The sequence below is a fragment of the Asterias rubens genome, chromosome 21 (genome assembly GCF_902459465.1).
Source record: "Asterias rubens chromosome 21, eAstRub1.3, whole genome shotgun sequence".
NCBI classification, from domain to species: Eukaryota; Metazoa; Echinodermata; class Asteroidea; order Forcipulatida; family Asteriidae; genus Asterias; species Asterias rubens.
This window is the reverse complement of record NC_047082.1, coordinates 9,044,847-9,065,644: the sequence shown is the minus strand read 5'-3', so window position 1 is coordinate 9,065,644 and position 20,798 is coordinate 9,044,847. Positions and strand designations below refer to the sequence as shown.

Genomic DNA, 20,798 nt, shown 5'->3' with positions numbered 1-20,798 from the left:
TAGCACAACTCATTTCTAACCATCTTTTTTAAAGCGCTCCGTGTTCTTAGTACTTACAGTTCAGCGTCAATGAAATTGAAATTGTGAAATAAGCAGATAATGCTCCTCTACTCTCTGATTTGATTTATAACATAGCTCTTTTGGGCCCGATAAACAAATTAGGCTCTTCTATTCTATTCTATAAGAAGACCAAGCAAACAAAAGTGCGTCAATTGACGGCTGTTGACCACAAACACGATTTGGTGCTCAACCTACCGATCCTCTCACTCTCACAGCCTCCCTTCGATTTATGAAGCCATTTTTCGCTTTTCTTGCTTCGTACACTTTCGTTACTAGCAAACTCTCGTCAAATCGAATCCCACCAGGCATCGCTCAGTTACCCATGGATCAAGATCGAATGTTTCATCAAAACAGTAGGTAAAATCATGGTAAAATTATTAAATTAATACTATTATTTATGTAATAAATACTAATACAATAGAGCATTGGTGTGTAAATAAATAAAGCTTTTGTTGTTTATTTTTGCACCATTGGGATTGGCACTGCTCTGGCCTAACTGACCACTGTCACGACTCACTGGCATGGCTGGATGGCACTGACTGTACACAATCACATTGCAGTTGCTCTAATGCTCTAATTCAGCAACTGATGACTGAGCAAGCATTTGTTTGTAAACAAACAGTGATCAAAGTCAGTGTAAATTAGTTTTTACCAATTTATTGCTGGCATTTGTTTACTGGCATGACTGATTGGATCTTGTGTTGTGGGTTGAACCTGGTTGAACGGTTGTTGTGAGATACGGATAGGGTAGAGTGGGACTAGAGTAATTATAGAATATAGTGTAAGGTAACCATGGTAACTGCTCTGTGGCATACAATTTGGGGGAGGGGCATTGGTTGGGCATGTTGGGGTAGGGCATGGGGGGAGCAAGTGAAGTCATGGTGGAAGAGGTGGCAAAACATTATTGGGTGGTGGTAGGGGGGATAGTACGTAGCTAGCTTTAGATGGGACCTTTCTTTTTATTTGTGCATCATTTTTAATAGGGGAGCAAGGTTTCCCCGAGTGTGTTTACTTGGTATTTATCTTTGATTTTAATTTTTAAAAACCCTAGATTGTACAATTTTGGGCATTCTAGTCAAGTGGATGGTAATCTTTCTTAAGATCAGCTTTGTGAATTTGAGATGGAGTCAAAAATTAATAAATTCACATGTTACACATGTATCCCCGCAATGTGTGTGTATCTCCCAGGATACGCTAGCTTGTGGATGGGGTGAACACTCACTGATCATTTTAACCATGTCTCTTTTTTTTTTATTGAAGCCTTATTCTGCGGGATCTGATACACTAGTTTCAAAATGGCTTCCTCAGCCTGGCCAGCCATCAGCGATGACGATGTCGCTCAAGAACGACGTGATTTCTGTGACTACGAGAACTATGCCCTTCCTGGTGTTGTGCTTTCCTCTTTCAATGAAATGCGTCAAACTGAGGACTTGATTGATGTTGTCCTTGTCACCGAGGACAAGCAGATATCATGTCATAGGTACATTTTATTTGTATTTAGTTTAAAAGGGAACGTTTACCTTTGGTTTTTTTAACCGTTTGATTATAAATGTACACAACAAAACTAACCTGTGAAAATTTTCTTTCAAAAGGTGGTTACGTTTTTGGAAAATCCAGAGTGGTAGGCCTAAATGTTAAGAGCAGAAAGATTAATGCTACTGTAATAATAATAATAATAACACAGCATTTGTAAAGGCGCACTGTATTCTAACTCAGTAAGTTTTTATTGTCATTACCTTTAAATAGTGATTACCAAACATATAACAGTTCTGTAATTGAACGTCATTTTCAGAGTTGTCTTAGCGGCAAGTAGTCCATACTTCAAGGCAATGTTTACCGGAAATCTGGAGGAGAAGAGTCAGCAGAGAGTCACTCTTAAAGATGTCAACTCTGAGATGCTTCAACTGATTGTGGATTACGTTTATACATCACAGGTAAAGCTAGGACATGTAGGATGCATTTAGAGTGTCATGACCGAGTGGTCTATAGCATCAAATTCAAGTTCTGGTGGTTAAGTCCTCGGGGTGTGGGTTCAAATCCCGATCATGACATTTGTGTTCTTGAGCAAGATACTCTACTGTAATTGCTTCTCTTCACCCAGGGGTGTAATAAGTGGGTACCCTGCAAGGATACATGTAGAGGTTGAATTTGTGTTTCAAAAAGCCCTCGGGGTGTCACAGCAGCTCAGGACTGTACTTTCTGGGGAGGTGAGAAAGCTTTTGGATTTTGATAGTGATATTTTATCTTGCGTACAGGTACGGATAACAACAGCAAATGTTCAGGAGCTTCTAGCAACAGCCAATTTCTTCCTCATCAAATGTCTGGTCTATGCCTGCAGTAACTTTCTCATACGACAGCTGGACGTAGACAACTGCGTTGAGATGCACTGCTTCGCCGAATCCCAGGGCTGCGTGGAACTCGCCGAAGCAGCTTGCAGATTCGTAGTCCACAAGTTCCCAGAAGTTTCTAAGACGGAGGCATTTCTTAGGGCCAGTTCTCACTTGTTATACCAGTATGCAGCCAATGAGAACTTGAACTTAAGAAGTGAGACCGAACTCCTTCACGCTCTCTTGGAATGGCTAACGACGGGGGAAGATCGAGACGCTAAGCAAGAATGTTTTCTCTCGTTAGTCAAACATGTTCGATTACCATTCATCGGACACGAGTGTCTAGAACAAGTGAGTAAGTCTGTGGAGCACTTGACTGGATGTAAAGAACTGTTTGGATTAGCTCTTGATTGCAAAGAGGATAAAGTGACCTCCCCTCCGATGGAATGGAGGTGTCCGCGGAGGTCAACAAACTATGTGGAGGTGCTTGTCGTTGTTGGGGGCGTACGAAACAGACACCCTGGCTCACCTGAACTTAGTAAGAGGTATGATGTTGCAATCTTCAGTTGTGTTTTATGAAGTCATACATCAATCATCGAGGTTGTTTGTTTAGATAATCTTCCCTTCAAGGGATCTCGGCAAACTCCCGTGCATTTTGTTTGTAATAATAAAATGAAAAACCCTATTGTTTCTTTTTTTACAGTAATACTCAGACATACTGCTGCGATCCTCACCTTCAGTTGCGCCATTGGAGCACACTGGCGCCACTCCCGTACACGCTGCGTAACAAAGTCATGTACGACATTGTACGCTTTAAGAACGATATTTTTTTAACTGGTGGCTTTGACGGAGAGAGACATTTAGGAGCAACTGCCTGTGTCTGGAGGTACCTCACTGAAATGGATACGTGGGAACCTCAAAAAGGATTAAACATTGCGAGGTATGTGGCTGCCTTCTTCGGAAAAGTTAATGAAAGGGATCTGTTTGGTCATCAAAAATAAAGACCAATCAAACCTTTTGGTTAGAAGCCTATAGCAGCTTTCGATAGTATACAACATTTGGGGAGTTATTTCACTTCGAAGTAATGTGTTTAGACGTAAAAAGTTTAATCTGAGAAGTGTTACTTTAGTAGGAACGTTTCTCATATTGTGTATTCCTATTAGGGATTATTCTTGCAGCAAGGATATATTCGCTCTGGATTTTTGGCGACTTCTAAAAAACTTGACTGACCTTTTGAAATGCAATTTTCACATGTTAGTTTTTTTGTAGACATTTACCTTAACATAGAGTTAAAACAATCAAATGGCTCCAAAAATCAAATGTATTTTTTCCTTTTGTCTTCTATACATTACATTTTAGTGGTTTGACGTTATCAAATCTTTTGTTATCAGTAGTGCTATGTACTTCAAACAAAAACACACCAACTGTAAACCCTTTTTTCTTGTAATTTTAACAGGTATCAGCATTGTTCGGCTGTCCTGTGTGGGCAGATCTACGTCATCGGCGGTTACGACGGAATAACCAAACTCGCCAGCGTAGAAACCTACAGCCCCGAAACGAAAACATGGACCTGTATCCAACCAATGATAGCGCCCGTTGCATTCCCAGCCGTCACTGCATTTAATGAGAGGCTGTATGTGATTGGTGGGATCACGTCAGACGATAATGTATTCAACGGTATACAGTGTTACGATTCGCAGTCTCAGACATGGAGTGTTATCGATACTCTACAAGTCGTACGAAAAGGTAAAGTCAATTATAACAATTTATCGTCATTCAGCAAAGACTTGAGTCCGTGGCCGCCTCATCCTCAAATTGTAATTGGAGTTCACTCCTGGGTCGCCGTACTGTTTTCTCTCATTCGCCACTTTTCTCAGCTCTCCTACACTTCTACCACTCCGCTGTGCCTTTTACTTCCATTTCTTGACCTCTTACCTTTGATCTTTAATATTTGACCTCTAACCTTTGATGTGTTGTTTCCAATACCAGGTTGTAAGAGTGTTCTCAGCTCTCCTACACTTCTACCACTCCGCTGTGCCTTTTACTTCCATCTTTCTTGACCTCTTACCTTTGATCTTTAATATTTGACCTCTAACCATTGATGTGTTGTTTCCATTACCAGGTTGTAAGAGTGTTTTATTGAATAACATGATCTACATCTTTGGTGGGGCCTTCCAGGAGGTGCAAGTGTACGACCCTGCATGCGACAAAGCCTTTAACGTCTCACCGATGATCGGTGCACACATGTGTACTGGAGCCACAGTACTTAATGGTAAGACAGATAGAGAGGCTTTTTATCCTCTTGGGGGTGGGGCTCTGGTGTCTTCTGATCAACAGAGTGGGGGTTTGAGTCTCGGTCTTAACACTTAACCCTCGTGTTGTGTAAAGAGCGTAAATAAAACTCACTCACTTATTGCTAAGAGAAGGGGTTTGCCTTCTGGGCAGTAGTTGCTTTATGTTCTGCAGGGCTTGGTTGGGGGCTCACAGAACAAATTCAGAGACCTGTCTTCAGAGACCTGTCTTCAGAGACCCATCTTCAGAGACCCATCTTCAGAGACCCATCTTCAGAGACCTGGTTTCTGTGTGTTCAAGTCTCCCCTGTCTACTTTGTTTTTACCATGGTTTAAAGCCATTGGACACTTTCGGTAAACAGTATTTTCCAAAGGCCCACACTTTGTGTATCACATTCACAAGTTCGTATAAAATAACAAACCTGTGAAAATTTAGGCTCAATCGGACATCGGAGTCGGGAGAAAATAACGGGAAAACCCACTCTTGTTTCCGCACGTTTCGCCGTGTTATGACATGTGTTTAAAATAAATCCGTAATTCTCGCTATCGAGAATTTATATTGTTTTAATGTTTTCTCAAAAAGTAAAGCATTTCATGGAACAATATTACAAGAGAAGTCTTTCACCATTACCTTCTGTAAACCATGAAAATTATTTGTAAATCTGTGAACTTTTTTTTTTCTGTACCGAAAGTGTATAATGGCTTTAACCTTTGTGTATTTATCTACTGTAACAGTTATTATTTCTTGATTCTTCAATTTAGTGCTGTTTATCCTGTTTTGTTTTTTATTGTTGTGACAGGCACATCCATCACAAGCCTCGGCTTTTAGGATGATGCCTCCAAGTACAGATCATGTGAAAATAAATGTTCTATCAATTGATTGATTGATTGATTGAAGTGCCTTGAGTACCTTATTAACGGATACATGTGCTATAAAAAAAGGCCCATCTCCTTTCTCACAATATTTCCGTTTTTCTTTTTCAGGGAAGATTTATGTGGCAGGTGGGGACAATCTGCAGACTGATTCGTCCAAATGTAAATGGGACTCGATCGAATGTTACGACCCAAGCACAGACAAATGGTCAGTAGTCGGAACGATGCCTCTCTCTTTGTATCTCCACGGTGTGGTCACTGTAGTTAGGAATTGTCTCACTATGCATGTACCGAGTGATATACACGGACTGAAGTCCATTGGTCCATCGATGTTGTATAGAGGATATGGAGAGGGTGAGGTCAACTATGATCCCAGGTAGCGATGGCTACCCAATTGAGAAAATTCATCTGAGAAGCCGCATCCAATACACTGGGTGGGTTCGATTAGGCTGTGTCTACCCCTCGGTGGTGCTCACTCGGGTGAGCCCCTGACAATAGCTAATCGAACGATCACTCGCCCTCTCGTGGTGACATCATGCACCTGGGGCCAACCCCAAGTAACCCACTCCACAAGCCGGGCACTTGGGTGAGCCCCTGGAATGACGTCAAAGCTATTCGAATGTGCTGGGGGCAGACCGGGGTCGGCCCGGGGAAGCTAATCGACACGCCCACTATGGCTAGGGCTAGGCCCAGCAGCTGTAAAGACACTTAAGGAAATCATTGGTCCATCGATGTTGTACAGAGGGTATGGAGAGGGTGAAGTCAACTTCGATCCCATGTAGCGATAGCTGCCCAATTGAGAAGACTCATTCGAGAAGCTGCATTTGGCTACGGCTAGGGCTAGGCCCAGCCTCTGTAATGACACTGTTGAGAAAATCCATGGCCCATTGATGTTGTATAGAGGGTATGGAGAGGGTGAAGTCAACTTCGATCCCATGTAGCAATGGCTACCCAATTGAGAATACTCATTTTGAGAAAACATTCGGCTATGGTTAGGGCTAGGCCCAGCATCTGTAAAGCCACTGTTGAGGAATCAGACTGCTTCACGTTCTCACCATAGCCACGGATATCAATCATTGTTTCGGACATGGCCAGATGATTGACCAGTTGATAATGACCAATGAGAGGGCTAATGTTCAATTAAAGAATGCAACTTGATGATTCTTCCGCGGATACTGCCCGAATGAAAATACCCATGTGTTGTGCATCTTTTTACTACCCAACTAAGAATAATATACATTAATATAAATTTAACAAACTGATATTTATTTATTATTTATAAACTAAGAATGATTATTGTGACTATATGAATATGATTCGAATGACCAATCTCGCCCAACCCTATGTTCAACCATTGTGTTTGGTACCACACGTGCAATATTGGTCAGTGGATACTATTGTTCACAATACCAAAGAGCTGCCTGACCATTTTCCCCTCCGTCCAGCCTTGATTTGATCAATGAACTAGTCTTAATTCAAGACTCTCCTGTTATTAATATTGCCACAAGAGGGCGCACTCTCTCCATAGACCACCATCGTGGGAGTTGGCTCAACCTCCATCCCAGTGGTGTACGATCTTGCCTTGCAATTGTGTTTCTTTCCCAGAATGGTTTGCTCGATCTTAACCCCTGGAAGTGTGTCTTAATGGAGATTCTTTTAGGAGACCTCTTGAGACGCCGGCGCAGCAGCAGACATAACTCTCTTTTTTGCTAATAGTAAGGCTCATTTGCTCCTTCCAGATTTTACCTTCAATAATTGGGGGAATATTCAACAAAATGCTTCAAACCTGTTTGATTTTGGTTTTATAATACTTGCCAACAGTTTGGTGATGGCCTGCATAGTAATTGCGGCCGTAGGCCTATACATATAATAATATATACATGTGTATATTGAAAACTTCTTAGTTATTTAATATCATAATGTATTTTGTGAAATAAAAGCAAATTATGGATTGGTATGACGTGAACTAGTTGTTGAGAAACCTTTCTGCATGTTTATTTTTCTTTGTCATAATACTGTTGACTTGAAATTAGATGTAGACCAAAATAGACCTCTACTGTGTTGCCAGAAAAAAAAAAAGTTTAAAGGCATTGGCCACCTTTGGTAATTGTCAAGGACCAGTATTCTCACTTGTATGCATGAAATTTCAAATCTGTGAATATTTGGACTCGATTGATCATCGAAGTTGCAAGAGAATAATGAAAGAACTGACAGTGATCACGCAACTGACCTCGATTACATATTTAACAGTCTGTTCATCCCTTGCAAATCCATAGTCAATAGGGTCACATAACGGCAATGTTGTCACAAGTCATTACGGTGTAGACTGCAATATAAGTGCATGAGCCTATACGGTACATGCGGTATAAGAGGCCCAGGCTTGCGCATGTATGTACAATGTACATTCTTTATAATGAATTGTATTCTGCGCTTTGTTTTACCGCCTCTTCTTACACCGTTTTTGTTATAAATTGAGCCAGTAATTTAGCCTATCGTCACCCACGAAGACGTTAGGAACATGGGCGGGCCAACGAAGAGGCCAAAACCATCGTCATCTTGCTCAACTAACAAGTGACTGCGCCTTCTAGTCGGCCGAATTGGTAGATCCTTTATACGGTAGGCCTACTCGTCTAAATGTTAGACTAGAGTTGACATGCATTGGATGACACAGAAAGTAATATAGGTTTATAAATCACGCTTGGTGTATTTTTAAGGTTCACTTGATCTCCATGATTGCAATGCCTAATGACAATGTGTAGTCTTTTGCAGCAGTACCATTCCACCACTCAATCGTCGACCATTGTGTCACTATACTTTGTGACGTCAGACCAATGACATGTTTATATAATAAGTTGCTGATATGTTTGCGTTAAAAAACAAATCTACAAGGGTGGCTTGCCATCTTTTTGTTGTTGAAGACTATAGATTAAAGGAAAGAACGTCGATCTGGCATGTATACAGACCTCTATCATGCTTCCACCATCTTGGTCATGTTCACTGTATCCAATAACAGTAATGGATGCTAAAATTCATTGAAAAAAGAAGAACCAGACTATTTCTCCTTCAAGCCTCGCTTTGGTAACATTGATTTGAATGGGTGAAAATCAAGACGGCCGCACCATGATAAAGATATATAACGAGCTAAAATCAATCTATTGCTTGAATGTTATAATCGATTCTTTGACGGAAATTATTCATCGTACTTTTGTTTATATCAATGTCACTTTGATCGTTCTTGCGACCTTGCAGAATACACGCACGAGGGATCACTATCAAGGCCGAACCCGCTTTCACTGGGGCGCATTAATACATAATAGGCATTTGTATTGCGCCAAATCAATCTAAAAAGACATAACCTGTGACGCTATATTTAGTTGTCTCCATTGCAGCTTTGAATCAAACACATTAATAGAGAGAGAGGGTAGGGACGAGCAGCTTCGTCTACTTTGAAAGTCTGACTTTACTCTGGTGGTGAGTCGAAACATTTCCTTCTGTTTTTCGAAAGATATTTACTTATTTCACGAATATTCCATTTTGAAAGTCATACCGTTGTGTATAAGTTGAAGTCGTTTCGGTTTGTGATAGGTGAATTTGGAATCACCGACCGTCAGGTGACATTTCATGTATGAATCGTGCCGCCGTGTATAAGAGTGTGCTTTTGATTACCAAACGATGTTTGTATCAAGTAAGTCACATTAAACATTTGTGTTTCTGGGTGGTTTTGCAAGTCTCATTTTGACCACTTCAACTGACGCCATCATCAGTGTCACACTTAATATTGGGTCTTGGTGAAATCACCGGGACCCCGCGTGGCCATCAATGGCAAAACATCATGTACTCGAAACATGTCGTTTATATCATAAAGACTATTTTGGGGTAAATCTTTATTTTATTTTTTTTTTTTCACTCTAAAAGTTTCAGAGGCATGCTCTGTATTTGGAGGTCAATATTAGTATTACAACATGTCAAACTTGACTCTCTTTTTACACTTTCGTCATATTTTAATGGCAAAACAGCCTTTCTCTGCACGGTGCTTTTTAGTACTATTTTGTGCTTGTTCACGGGCTTGGTGAGTTTGACGAAAAAGGTCAAGTTCGTTGTAATGCTGCTACATTATTCATGTTCATCCCTCTGGCAGCACCGACTCCCTATGTCTGTGACAGTGTATGATCACTGGTATTCTGCATTGATTCGCATCAATGCTCTACCGACCTTTATAGGCAGTTCATTCTTTGATTGAATGGCATAATTTTCCCAAGCTAAAAGTACACCAGGTTCATATTGTTACAATGTCACGATAGCCCTTTTCACACAACAGAGCCATTTCCCCAAAAAAGAAACTCCCGGGAAAATCCTGGGAGGTTTTAACCCTACCGTCACCCCAGCAACGGTTCTCACTACCCCAATTTGGTAACTCCCGGGAGTATTTCCCAGGAATGCTCGGTCGTCTCACGGAAAAACGTGTTGTACCCCTGAGCAGGGGTAATTATTTTCTGGGAATTAGTTATTTCCCGGGAAATTCCTGGGAGATTTTTTTCTGTCGTGTTCCCAAAAGTTCCCGGGATTTTCCCGGGAAATAACTATAGTGTGAAAAGGGCTTATGTGACGTTTCGGTTTGGCCTCTTTACATCATAACTTGATTTCTATTATTATAGCTGTGATGCATTCATTCCCCACAGGTTTTTTTTTCAAGATGGAAATGAAGAAAACGTCGATCTTACTCCTGGGAGCCGTTGTGATTCTGGGTCTTGTCGCAGCTGAGCATGCAGAAGACACAACGGTCAGAATGATTAACTTGTTAATTCCATGCTAATTTTCTATGTAAAACGGCATTGATTATGCGTTGTCTTTCCCATCTTGTGTCTGTGTCGCCGGGGGGGGGGGGGGGGGCTGTTGTTTAGATGTTTTCATTGTTTAAAGGTGACTTTTATACATTCTTTGTATTTTTTTTTTATGTGGTAGCATTGAAATAAACGTAAGAACATGTCATTTGCCAAAAATGTCTACTTTAGTACAAGTTTTAATATAAGTTAATTGTGTCTTTAAGGACTCCAACTCGAGGCACAAGGTCATGCTACTTCTCTTAGATGGCATGCGCGCTGACCTTTTCGGAGAGGAACTTCCGGGTTTAAGATCCATGGAGAAGAATGGGGTGAAAGCTGATTGGTTGGAGCCTGCTTACATCACTCTATCTATGCCGTGTATGTACACCATTGTCACAGGTACGAGGTTGCGATTTGGTTAAAGTCACCTGGAAATATATATTTTGTTTTTCTTTCAAACATAAGAGTATATGCTTACGAACAATAAAACAATTTTTTTTGTAATTGTTTGTCACGATTTATATGTTTAAAAAATATATAAAGTTGTTTGGGGGGCTGACTCCGCCTACCCCTTTTGTGACGTCAATCGAGGCAGACTTTGCCTGCAATGCGTATAGTAACACACGTGCAAAGTACATGTACTTCCAAGTCGTGAGTTGGTACATTTCAAAAAGTGTTTTTCTGCATTCAGCAGCAATACACCTGGTCGGCATTGTACTCTACGCATTACAGGCAAAGTCTGCCTCGATTGACGTCACGAACAGCGCCCTCTCGGGTCGGGGTCTACTCTTACATTTGTAAATAACATAAGAACTGATTTTGTTAAACCTTAGTTAACTGTTTATTCACATTCCACTCATCAAAACACATATATTAGTGACAAAAGCTTTATTTTGAAAAAATACCACTTCCAGGTGACTTTAAGTGTAATACCTTAAAGGCACTGTGGTTATTTCTCAAAACAAATGTTATAGCTTACTTGGTAAAACAAGGAGAGCTGTTGATACTGTAAAACATTGTGAGAAACGGCTCCCTGTGAAGAAACGTTAGTTTTTGAGGTTGCTCAAACGTCAATACTTCAGGCCTGAAACCATTTAATAGTTAGGCATCTGAAAGCACACTTTGAGCAACAAAAGTGTTTTTTCTTTCATTATTCTCTTGCAATTTAGTCAATTTTACCAAATGACACAAATTCCAAAAAAAAATTCCAAAGGTTTTTAAACAGTTATTGTATTTGCTAACTTTAAAATCAAACTCCTACTAATTTTGATTTTTTTTTTCTGTCTAGGATTGTACCCAGAAAGCCATGGTATCACCTTCAACAAGTACTACAACCTGACGACTGGATACAAGGCTAAGACATTCTATGAGACATTAAATTATACAGATTGGTTCAATACGCCTGGAGTGGAGCCTATATGGGTAACGGCAATTAAACAGGGTCTAAAGGCAGGCACCGTCCAGTACCCAGGAGGAAACGTGGCCATTCAATGAATCAGCCCAACTAAGAATTCACCCGGTGTGCCCTGGCAGCAACTCGGTGACTATCCCCTCACTGGCTTGATAGACATGGGCTTTGATTGGTTGAAAAACGACGACTTTGACTTGGTGATCGTCTATTCTGGCCAACCGGATAGCGCGTTGCATGGCAGTGGGATCGGTCATCAGGACTCGATTGACGCAATCAAAGCAGCCGACGATGCTGTGACGTATCTCTTCGAAAAAAGGAAAGAGCTGGGATTGGATGATACCCTTGATGTCATCGTGACGAGCGATCATGGTCACGTGAATACTGATCGGCAACGATATTTAGAGCTGTTTGATTACATCGATGAGGCCGATATTAAAATGGGCCTTCTTGATTATGGAAATACTTTTCAGATTGAACCGATGGAAGGAAAACTTGACACGGTAGGTTTAAGATCAGGGCCCATTTTCATAGAACTGCTAAGCACAAAAATTTCTTCCTTGATAAAACGGGATTACGGGCATAAACATATTGCCTGATACAGCACTTTATTTACACGATTTGAGCCAGACTATCTCAAATTAACACGAGTTTACTCGTACTAAGCTAGGACTAGCCTTGGGTTGTTAATAACTCAAGAATCATTTGATTAGTCTTGAGTTATATTAGGACTATCTATGTGACGTCAACCCCAGGTTGTTTGAACTTCAACTGTCCACCAACGATACATTAGCGCTAGCCAGTCTATCCACAGCCACAGTCAAAGACTCCAAAGTAATGAGTTGTTCATCATTATTTCCCACAGATTTACGACGCTTTGGTGAACGCACATCCACAGATGAAGGTGTACAAGAAAGAAATGTTTCCGGAGCGCTTTCATTACGCAAACAGTGATAGAATCATGAAGATTTTAGGCTACGTGGACTCCAACTGGGTCCTGTTTTCTGTAAGTATAATATAAACTAATGCCATGTCTGAGTTGTCGGCTTTGGCGGTCGAAGACAGACCGATGAAAAGTCCATTGTTGTCTGTGCATTCAACAACTATAGATTGCATAATGACGTCATAGACCGCCGTCTTTGACAGACCTGGGGTGGATTTCACAAAGAGTTAGGACTAGTCTTATCTCGAGTTAGGACGAGTTACTCGTCCTAACTTAGGACCAGCCATGCGTTTTTTATATCTCCTAGGACTAGTCTTAAGTTAGGACTGGTCCTAACTCTTTGTGAAATCGACCCCAGGGCCGTTTCCGAAATGTTATAGTGGACGAATGAATGAATTATTCATAATTACTGTCATAAGAGATGTTTTCTATAAATTTTTGTTTCAGAACCATACAAGCAAGAGTTTTTTCCTGGCATCTGACCACGGCTACGACAACCAAGCCCCCGAGATGAGGTCTATCTTCTACGCCCAGGGTCCAAGCTTCAAGAAGGGTTTCAATAGTGAACACATGGAGTCGGTAAGAATATTCTTCACAATGCCTCTCTCCTTCACTACTTATCTATTTACTTTTGTCGTCTTCAGTTAGTTGTATTCTTTGTATTTTGTCGTCAGGATTTTGTAATGTCATCGTCCGTCTTGTCCGTTTTGTCTTTGTATCGTGATTCGCTGTTTTGTTTGTTTGTCTGTAGCCGTTTTCTACAAGCCTCGGTTAACTCCAACAGCCTCATGCACTCGCTCATCTCTTGTACATCGATAATTCTTAGTTGTTTATTTATTATTTGCTTTAACTTTAAAAGAAAAAGCAAATAGAGAGAGGGAGGGGTTTGGGGTGGGGTGGAGCCTAGACTTGATTCAAGTGCCGTTCTCGTGCGGAAGGTCCATAAGCATACACCCGCCGCCGTCGATGTATTGTGGTCCCGAGAATGCAGAACAGGTCTGGGAATGCAGAGCATCACAAAGTAATAGTTTTCTGAGATTGGCACGGGATTGGGACTTGAGTCAAGTCTAGGTGGAGCCTTGTCTAATATGCGATTTCGACAATGCATGGTAACGACTAAACGGGGCACTGCCCATGTATGGGAACGATGTCGTAACTTACTCTTTGTCCGGTTCCTTATTACTCATCTGCAGGTTAATATCTACCCTTTGATGTGCGAACTTCTTGGTCTGAACCAGGTCCCTAATAATGGTTCACGGGCAAACTATGAAGACATACTGAGTGATGGCAGCCATGCATCGAGCATCCAGCATATGGGTTATGCCATGCTGATGTGCATCAGTACTGCATTAATCATCTTCAACCGTTAAATATTTGACGCAACATGAATCTTGCACTTTAGTAACGTAGTTTTCATGAACGAAGTAACTTCCACTAAAACACATGTCATTAACATGGAATTATGAGAACGGATCCTTACTCACTTAAGTCGTGTCTTATTGATCGTTGAGTTTGTTCGGTATTTTTTGAGTAGGCCTACTTTTTTTAAATGGGTGTAATTAGTGACTTTGTTGTAGAAAATTATTGTTGTAGATAAAGCTTTGTGAATTTATTAGCTTAGGAGGGGCTGGCTTATCTGGTTTAAAAGGACATTTATTTGTTGTTATGATTTGTTTGTTTAAAATGTATAGGTCTATAGGAATTTCGCTCGTCCTGGGATGGGCAAACGTATCAAGCACGATTATTGGTTAACGCGCAATCCCGTCATGCAACACACTCACACTGCAACATATTATTTCCATGCACTGCACGCATGACGTACTTCCTGGTCAAGAATTGTGCCCCAGCCCATCCCATCCAGCGGTCCTGGATAGACTGGCCGCTGGTGGCCGTTAGGGCCTAGCGAAGCTACGAATAATTATGAAATTGCAAATGACCTAATGGCGCGCGCTGAGCTGACGTTATCTGAGTAAGCATGGCGTCACAATTTAATGGAACCATCTTCCAAGAAGTAAATATCAATGTTTACATGACATCACACTTCTATAACCCCCTCTTGTGACCGCACCGCGTTCATTCAGTCACTGACAGCTTTATGCACCGCCCGCACGTGTTCATACCGTACCATTTTATTACCTAAGGCACTGGACACTATTGGTAATCAAAATAATGGTTAGCATAAACATTGAAACTTACTAGGTAACGAGCATGGAGAGCTGTTGATAGTATAAATTTGTGTAAGAAACGGCTCCCTCTGAAGTAACGTTACGTAGTTTTTAAGAAAAAAGTAATAATTATTTGAATTGAATTCGTGACCTCGGCTGAGCATGAGGTCTCGAATTCAAGGCGTCTGAATTGAAAGCACACAATTTTCGCGACAACGATGTTTTTTTCTTCCATTATTCTCTCGATTGAGTCAACATTTTCACAGTGTTCTTTTATGAATAATGTTGGGATACACCGGATGAGAATACTGGTCTTTGACAATTACAAAAGGTGTCATGTGCCTTTTAAACTTCGGTCGAACTATTCAGGCTGTATCATATCAATCAACGATCCTGTGATAACGGAGTCTGTTAATCTAAAGAAGTTTATTGCCCTCTCGCAGCGACTTTGGAGTAGGGTTTTTGTTGTTTTATTTCCATAGCCTATATCAAGGCAATGTGCAAACATATTAAAATACACAGACTGAAATAACCAAGAGAACGATGTCTTGCGTTTGACCTTTGTCTCTATGACTAAAATAACCAGGAGTTTGACCTTTGTCTCTATGACCTTTGACCTTTGTCTCTATGACCAATGACGAACCACTATTTTGACGAACGGAGCAATACGTTTCTTGATAGTTTTTTGTGTTATTATAACAGTGATTAAAGTTAATGTCAACACGGCACCATAAACTCGTCCGACCTTTAATATTATTTGCTTCGGAATTATCCTGTGTTGTTAAGAGTTATCTGTCGCAGCATATCGCTAGACTGTGGACAAGTCGTGAAATGCTTGTCGGAATGATAGCGTTCCGTGATTCTCGCGTTACTGGCGATGTTCTTGCGAGACGCGAGAGACTACTGCTTTCGCGATTGTGTAAAGTATTAGTCGGGCAGTTGAGCAGCCTCGCACAACAGCAGTCTTCGCTATCACGCCACTAACGACTTGTCCACAAGTCTAGTATATCGCCAGCTTGTAATGACTATTTATCAAGATAATCGAAGATTATTAATAAGATTAGTTTCGTCACAATCGGCACCGGGGCCACCAAACTGTTCCCCATTAATTTGAGAACAACGTTTTAATACAATGATGTATCGCCTGGCTTGGTTTGCTCTACTGATAACCATCTTCCATTTAGTGACTGCTAAAGTAAGTATTGCTCATCATTTTCACATCTGTAACATTTTGGTGATCTTTGAATAAACGAACAATCCAACCAAATACTTCTCACTCGCCCTCAATAGCCCTTGCTAGACGTGGGTTTCGCAATGCGTGACAAATGGTGCACCATCACCACGTTTTGGTTGTTCTATTTGTGTTCGTTGTCGTGAAACTATTAACTAAATGTAGAAAGGGGCTGCTTTCCTAACAACGAGCTGGATTCATAGCTTGAACCATAATGGTAATACAAAAAGTCAAATGCGCCTCATTGTCGTGACAGCTTCGGCATTATTATTTGTAGTATTTAATGTTGTGGTAATGTCAACGACCGTGGTCTGTACGTGAAGACAGAGACGAAGCTTGTTTGATGTCTTCATAGAATGGGAGCACCCGAAGGGGCATGCTTTATACTTGTCACATACAAAAGTCAGCATTTTTGAGTTTGGTGTTTTTGTACATCTATTTAGGAGAAGGTTTTGCTTATGCTAGTCGACGGTCTACGATGGGATAGATTAGGATTTGACATCCCATCTCTTGATATCATTCAAGAAAATGGCGTCAGAGCAGAATGGACCGATCCTGTCTTTATCACCGTGTCTTCACCAAGCATGATGTCCATAGCTACAGGTTCGTATGAGTAACTTGAAGGCATTGACGGTTTTTGGTAGTTATTTATTGCTAGAATGTCCCGCTCCAGTAAATAGTTCTTTCTTCAACCTCAACAAAATATACAAGGGTGCGTTCGATTAGCTTTCCTTGGTCGACCCTGGTTTACTTCCCCCGGTTAGTCGAATAGTTTTGACGTCATTCCAGGGGCTCACCCGGGTCAGCCCCCAGTGCCCTGCTTGTGGAGTGGGTCACTTGGGGCTGACCCGAGGTGAATCACGAGTGATCGTTCGATTCACTCTTGTCGGGGGCTCACCCGAGTGAGCACCGCGGGGTCGACCCAGGGAAGCTTATCGAACGCACCCACTGATAGAAAATGATTTTAAACGTTAAAGTGAGATAATATTATTGTTAATAATACTCCCAACAGGTTTGTACGTTGAGAGCCACGGTGTTATGCACAACCAAGCTTTCGACCCAGAAACAAAACAGATTGACCCTGGTTACCTAGAGGGTCTTAACAACACCGAGTGGTTCAATGGAGGTGGGGAACCAATCTGGATCACGGCCGAGTCGCAAGGGCTCAAAGCAGGCACATTTATGTACCCAGGGGGGCAGGTTCCAATTGGCGGCCAGCAACCTACCCGCTGGCAGGTGTCCTCCACGGAGTCTAGGGAACAGTATAAGAATCTTACGGACAGGGTGGACGCCATCTTTGACTGGCTCTACGGAGAAGATGACTTGGATGTTGTCTTATTCCACCTTGAGGTTATTGACAACGCTCTTCACTTCACGGGCTTCAGTTCATACACAGAGAGCATCGTGGATGACGTCAATGACTTGATATCGTACATCTTGAAGGACAAGATGAAGAGCGATGACGTCAAGGATACGCTGAACTTGATCCTGACTAGCGATCATGGGATGGCAAAGATGCCGTTCAAGAAGACCATCTACTTGTATGACTACATCAATGAGACCAAGGTGGAATTCATCTTTGCTAACAGAGGTCCAGTATTTCAGATTAAACCGGTAGATGGCGCCCTTGATGAGGTACGTTCAGATCTGTGTGTTGAGATAGTTGCGACAGCGATTATTTTTTAGTAATTTCAGTCCAAACAACGCATAGTGAATAAATCGCCCACTGAGCGATAAACGGGAAATTAGTTGTATCTATTTCTCATCAAGTATGACATTTCAGACATAAATATTTCAACGGATGATTTATACTATCATAATTATTAGACCGTGTAAGTTATAAGTAAGTCTGTGATCTTAGACGAGTTTTGTTCTTACCAATTATGTAATGTTTCTTTGACTTTTGATTTACACTCGACAGATTTATAACGGACTGAAGAATGCTCATCCTGCATTGTATGTTTATAAGAAAGAAGAGTTTCCAGAGAGATTGCACTATGCCAACAATCCAAGAAACCTTCCAATAATTGGCTATGTGGATCCAACATGGACTTGCCTAACGGTAGGAGAGAGCAAACTTGTTGTACACTGTATAGCTTAAAATGTTTTAAATCAGTTGACTTGTTAGCATCTCTAATGCACAACACTTTAAAGGGACGGTGTTGTCATACTCAACGCAGGCGGTTACTGTACGTGGAATTATAGGAATACTGACAGTTACTTCTCTCCGTATCATATCTTCGGACCAACAAGGAGTAAACCGCGGTGGATTTTCTAGAAGCTGATAAACCAGAGGAAAAGTGAAGGGGCGGCAGAAGGACTACACTTTTTTTTCCTAGGGCACTTATTACCAAGTTTCCGTTTACCTTATATCCTTTATAAAAAAAACTTTTTAGGACTCCTGTTATGCAAATTTGTATCTGAATAACAGATAATCTGACTTGGATGTAAACAACAAATACATTGACTGCATACGCAATAGCTTTTAAAATATTGAAATTATCACATTTGAAAAAGCATAAGATTTAACAGTTTACTTTCACGTAATTTTCAATCTCAAAAGCCCAGATTCCAAACGGGGCGGGGCCAAGGAAGTCAAGGGGGCACGTTCCCACCATTTACACCACTGCTCATTTAATGTTTAAACTTTACTAAAACCTGATATTAAATGTTAATAATGTTGTTTGTTTTATACTTACAAACAGAAAAGGTTCGCAACAATAGCTGCGATTGCTGACCATGGTTTCGACAATGAGGAGATGACGATGAAGTCTTCATTCTACGCCCTTGGACCCAGTTTCAAGAGACGATACCTGGCCAAACACTTCGAATCGGTAATGTCGTATCAAACTAGTGCTAATACTAATAATAATATTAATATATCGAAGTAATCATTTGTCCTCACCACTTTACTCCTATTGGTTCATAGCCACCAATTGTTTCTGAAATAGAAACTTAAATTGGCTATAATTGTCCCGCTTCTTTCTGGATCCTTCCCTTAATCTCTTCCCCTCCCTTTTACTTTAAATGACATGTAATTGTTTGTAGTTGTTTTATGCCTCTGCAGAAGGTCCGGTGTGGATCGAAAGCTAACGATCTACCCTACTCATTATTAATAATATCGAAGTCTTATATAGCGCACGTAACTACCAAAACAAGGTACTCAAGGCGCTGAGTATATACAAACTTTCAAAAAGATTGTGTTATAGCAGTGATGAATTCTGAGACCCAATTAATTAGCACCTTATAAGGATTTGTGTTTGTCGACAACTTGGCAGCTAGCTAGCTTGGAAGCAACCTGCAAAAACTTATCATGGTGCGGCCATCTTGATATTCTCCCATTCAAATCAATGTAACCAAACCGAGGCTGGAAGGGGAAATAGTCTGGTTCCTTTCTTTTTATAATGAAAATACAGCATTCAATTACTGTAATTGGATACAGGGAACAAGACCAGTACTGGTGGCAGTATATGATAAAGGTCTATTATGCCATTTTTCGGCAGCTCAACCTGTCGTTGATTTTATTTCCCCGCTCCCCAGGTGAATATATACCCGTTGATGTGTGAGATACTTGGCATCGTGCCAGCTCCAAACAATGGCTCCAGGGAGAACTACAATGATATGCTGACGTCAGAGCACCCCCCTACGAACCTCCCGACACGCCCACATACAGAACCACCATTGTGTAGTGGTACGACTACTACAGGGATGAATTTGGACATTGTGTTTGGTGTTGTTTTGTTTTCATTTTATAACGTTATGATGATAAAATGAATATGATAAATACTCCTTAACAACGAGCGGGAGTTATGCGGCAGCAACACGGACGAATATTTACTTTTGTTTGTTTAAAGAGAGTAACTAGTTATTGCTAATGAAACTTGACTCGATTTCATAATAAGTGCTCTTTGTTTGGTTATTGTTTTGGCTGTGATGGATTTATGTTGTTGAAGCAATTCAAGTGCGGGACGTACCTTGAACATAATAAAAATACGTATGTCAGACCAGGATCCTTAAAAACACCAGTGACTGTTGTGTGATATCCTGGGTGTATTGTGTCCATCATTGGCATGGTCTATTCACATGTAGTCTTGAAGTCAAGACGGTAATTGTTAAGCGCGGTGTGTAGTTACAGCGCGGTGTAGCTACGGGGACGATACATACACCCTCGATCCCAGTATGTGTGTGTGAGTCAAGAGCTGCCCACGCGCTACCTACGACTGTTGCATGTGTATAATCGCACTGTGACTGTTGCATGAACGGCAGACAAATAGGCAGCGCCTAACGACTTGTCATCAAGTCTAATTCACATGACGCAGCCCGCGTATTTTTTTCCCCAGGACAGATCCCCACGAGGACAGATGAGGCCACTTAGCATGCGCCCATATGGTGAGTGGCCTCATCTGTCCTGGGGAAAAAATACGCCAACAGCCCATCAACCTTGTTTTTATTTACGGCAACTAGGTATTTCCCGCACGTAATGTTGAAATGGGAGGAAAAACCCACAAGCACGCAACCAGCTATTGCAACATCACATCAGCTCGTTTTTTTTTTGGCCAACCGCGGTTGGAAAACTTTTAAAGCAATAAACGCAAAAACAAAAATAGATAGCTATACTGTTTGTAACAATAATATTGACAATGAAACAAAACAACCAATCGTGGGAGGATTTTTGTT

The 20,798-nt window shown here is 41.1% G+C and overlaps 3 protein-coding genes across 4 annotated transcripts; all 3 read left to right on the top strand.

Moving 5' to 3' along the window:
* Window positions 1-250: 250 nt before the first annotated feature.
* Window positions 251-7,517, top strand: LOC117304410 (kelch-like protein 24). 2 transcript variants are annotated; one of them, XM_033788845.1, is made up of 8 exons: window positions 251-413; window positions 1,321-1,540; window positions 1,853-1,994; window positions 2,316-2,932; window positions 3,091-3,327; window positions 3,844-4,133; window positions 4,510-4,659; window positions 5,663-7,517. In XM_033788845.1, exons 2-8 carry the CDS (start codon window positions 1,356-1,358, stop codon window positions 5,929-5,931), a joined length of 1,890 nt encoding a protein of 629 aa, XP_033644736.1. In that variant the 5' UTR covers window positions 251-413; window positions 1,321-1,355; the 3' UTR covers window positions 5,932-7,517. The 2 variants fall into 2 exon arrangements, with proteins under 2 accessions (XP_033644736.1, XP_033644735.1); XM_033788844.1 differs by having other exon boundaries at window positions 251-417.
* Window positions 7,518-8,877: 1,360 nt separating this feature from the next.
* LOC117304409 (ectonucleotide pyrophosphatase/phosphodiesterase family member 7-like) lies at window positions 8,878-11,890 on the top strand. The gene is made up of 4 exons (XM_033788843.1): window positions 8,878-9,024; window positions 10,232-10,331; window positions 10,599-10,773; window positions 11,663-11,890. Exons 2-4 carry the CDS (start codon window positions 10,245-10,247, stop codon window positions 11,866-11,868), a joined length of 468 nt encoding a protein of 155 aa, XP_033644734.1. The 5' UTR covers window positions 8,878-9,024; window positions 10,232-10,244; the 3' UTR covers window positions 11,869-11,890.
* Window positions 11,891-11,919: 29 nt separating this feature from the next.
* LOC117304809 (ectonucleotide pyrophosphatase/phosphodiesterase family member 7-like) lies at window positions 11,920-20,257 on the top strand. The gene is made up of 10 exons (XM_033789421.1): window positions 11,920-12,285; window positions 12,648-12,788; window positions 13,173-13,304; window positions 13,919-14,090; window positions 16,075-16,085; window positions 16,565-16,724; window positions 17,134-17,756; window positions 18,043-18,183; window positions 18,827-18,955; window positions 19,662-20,257. Exons 1-10 carry the CDS (start codon window positions 11,944-11,946, stop codon window positions 19,893-19,895), a joined length of 2,085 nt encoding a protein of 694 aa, XP_033645312.1. The 5' UTR covers window positions 11,920-11,943; the 3' UTR covers window positions 19,896-20,257.
* Window positions 20,258-20,798: the final 541 nt, after the last annotated feature.

What these genes read in the sequence shown, in the direction of transcription:
- LOC117304410 (XM_033788845.1), top strand. Translation starts at nt 1,356, where the DNA reads ATGGCTTCCTCAGCCTGGCCAGCCATCAGCGATGACGATGTCGCTCAA. An exon ending in AAAGGATTAAACATTGCGAG is followed by an intron (nt 3,328 to 3,843) that starts GTATGTGGCTGC and finishes TAATTTTAACAG; the next exon opens with GTATCAGCATTGTTCGGCTG. An exon ending in TCTACAAGTCGTACGAAAAG is followed by an intron (nt 4,134 to 4,509) that starts GTAAAGTCAATT and finishes TTCCATTACCAG; the next exon opens with GTTGTAAGAGTGTTTTATTG.
- LOC117304409 (XM_033788843.1), top strand. Translation starts at nt 10,245, where the DNA reads ATGGAAATGAAGAAAACGTCGATCTTACTCCTGGGAGCCGTTGTGATT. An exon ending in AGCATGCAGAAGACACAACG is followed by an intron (nt 10,332 to 10,598) that starts GTCAGAATGATT and finishes TGTGTCTTTAAG; the next exon opens with GACTCCAACTCGAGGCACAA. An exon ending in TATGTACACCATTGTCACAG is followed by an intron (nt 10,774 to 11,662) that starts GTACGAGGTTGC and finishes TTTTCTGTCTAG; the next exon opens with GATTGTACCCAGAAAGCCAT.
- LOC117304809 (XM_033789421.1), top strand. Translation starts at nt 11,944, where the DNA reads ATGGGCTTTGATTGGTTGAAAAACGACGACTTTGACTTGGTGATCGTC. An exon ending in TGGAAGGAAAACTTGACACG is followed by an intron (nt 12,286 to 12,647) that starts GTAGGTTTAAGA and finishes TATTTCCCACAG; the next exon opens with ATTTACGACGCTTTGGTGAA. An exon ending in TAGATGGCGCCCTTGATGAG is followed by an intron (nt 17,757 to 18,042) that starts GTACGTTCAGAT and finishes TACACTCGACAG; the next exon opens with ATTTATAACGGACTGAAGAA.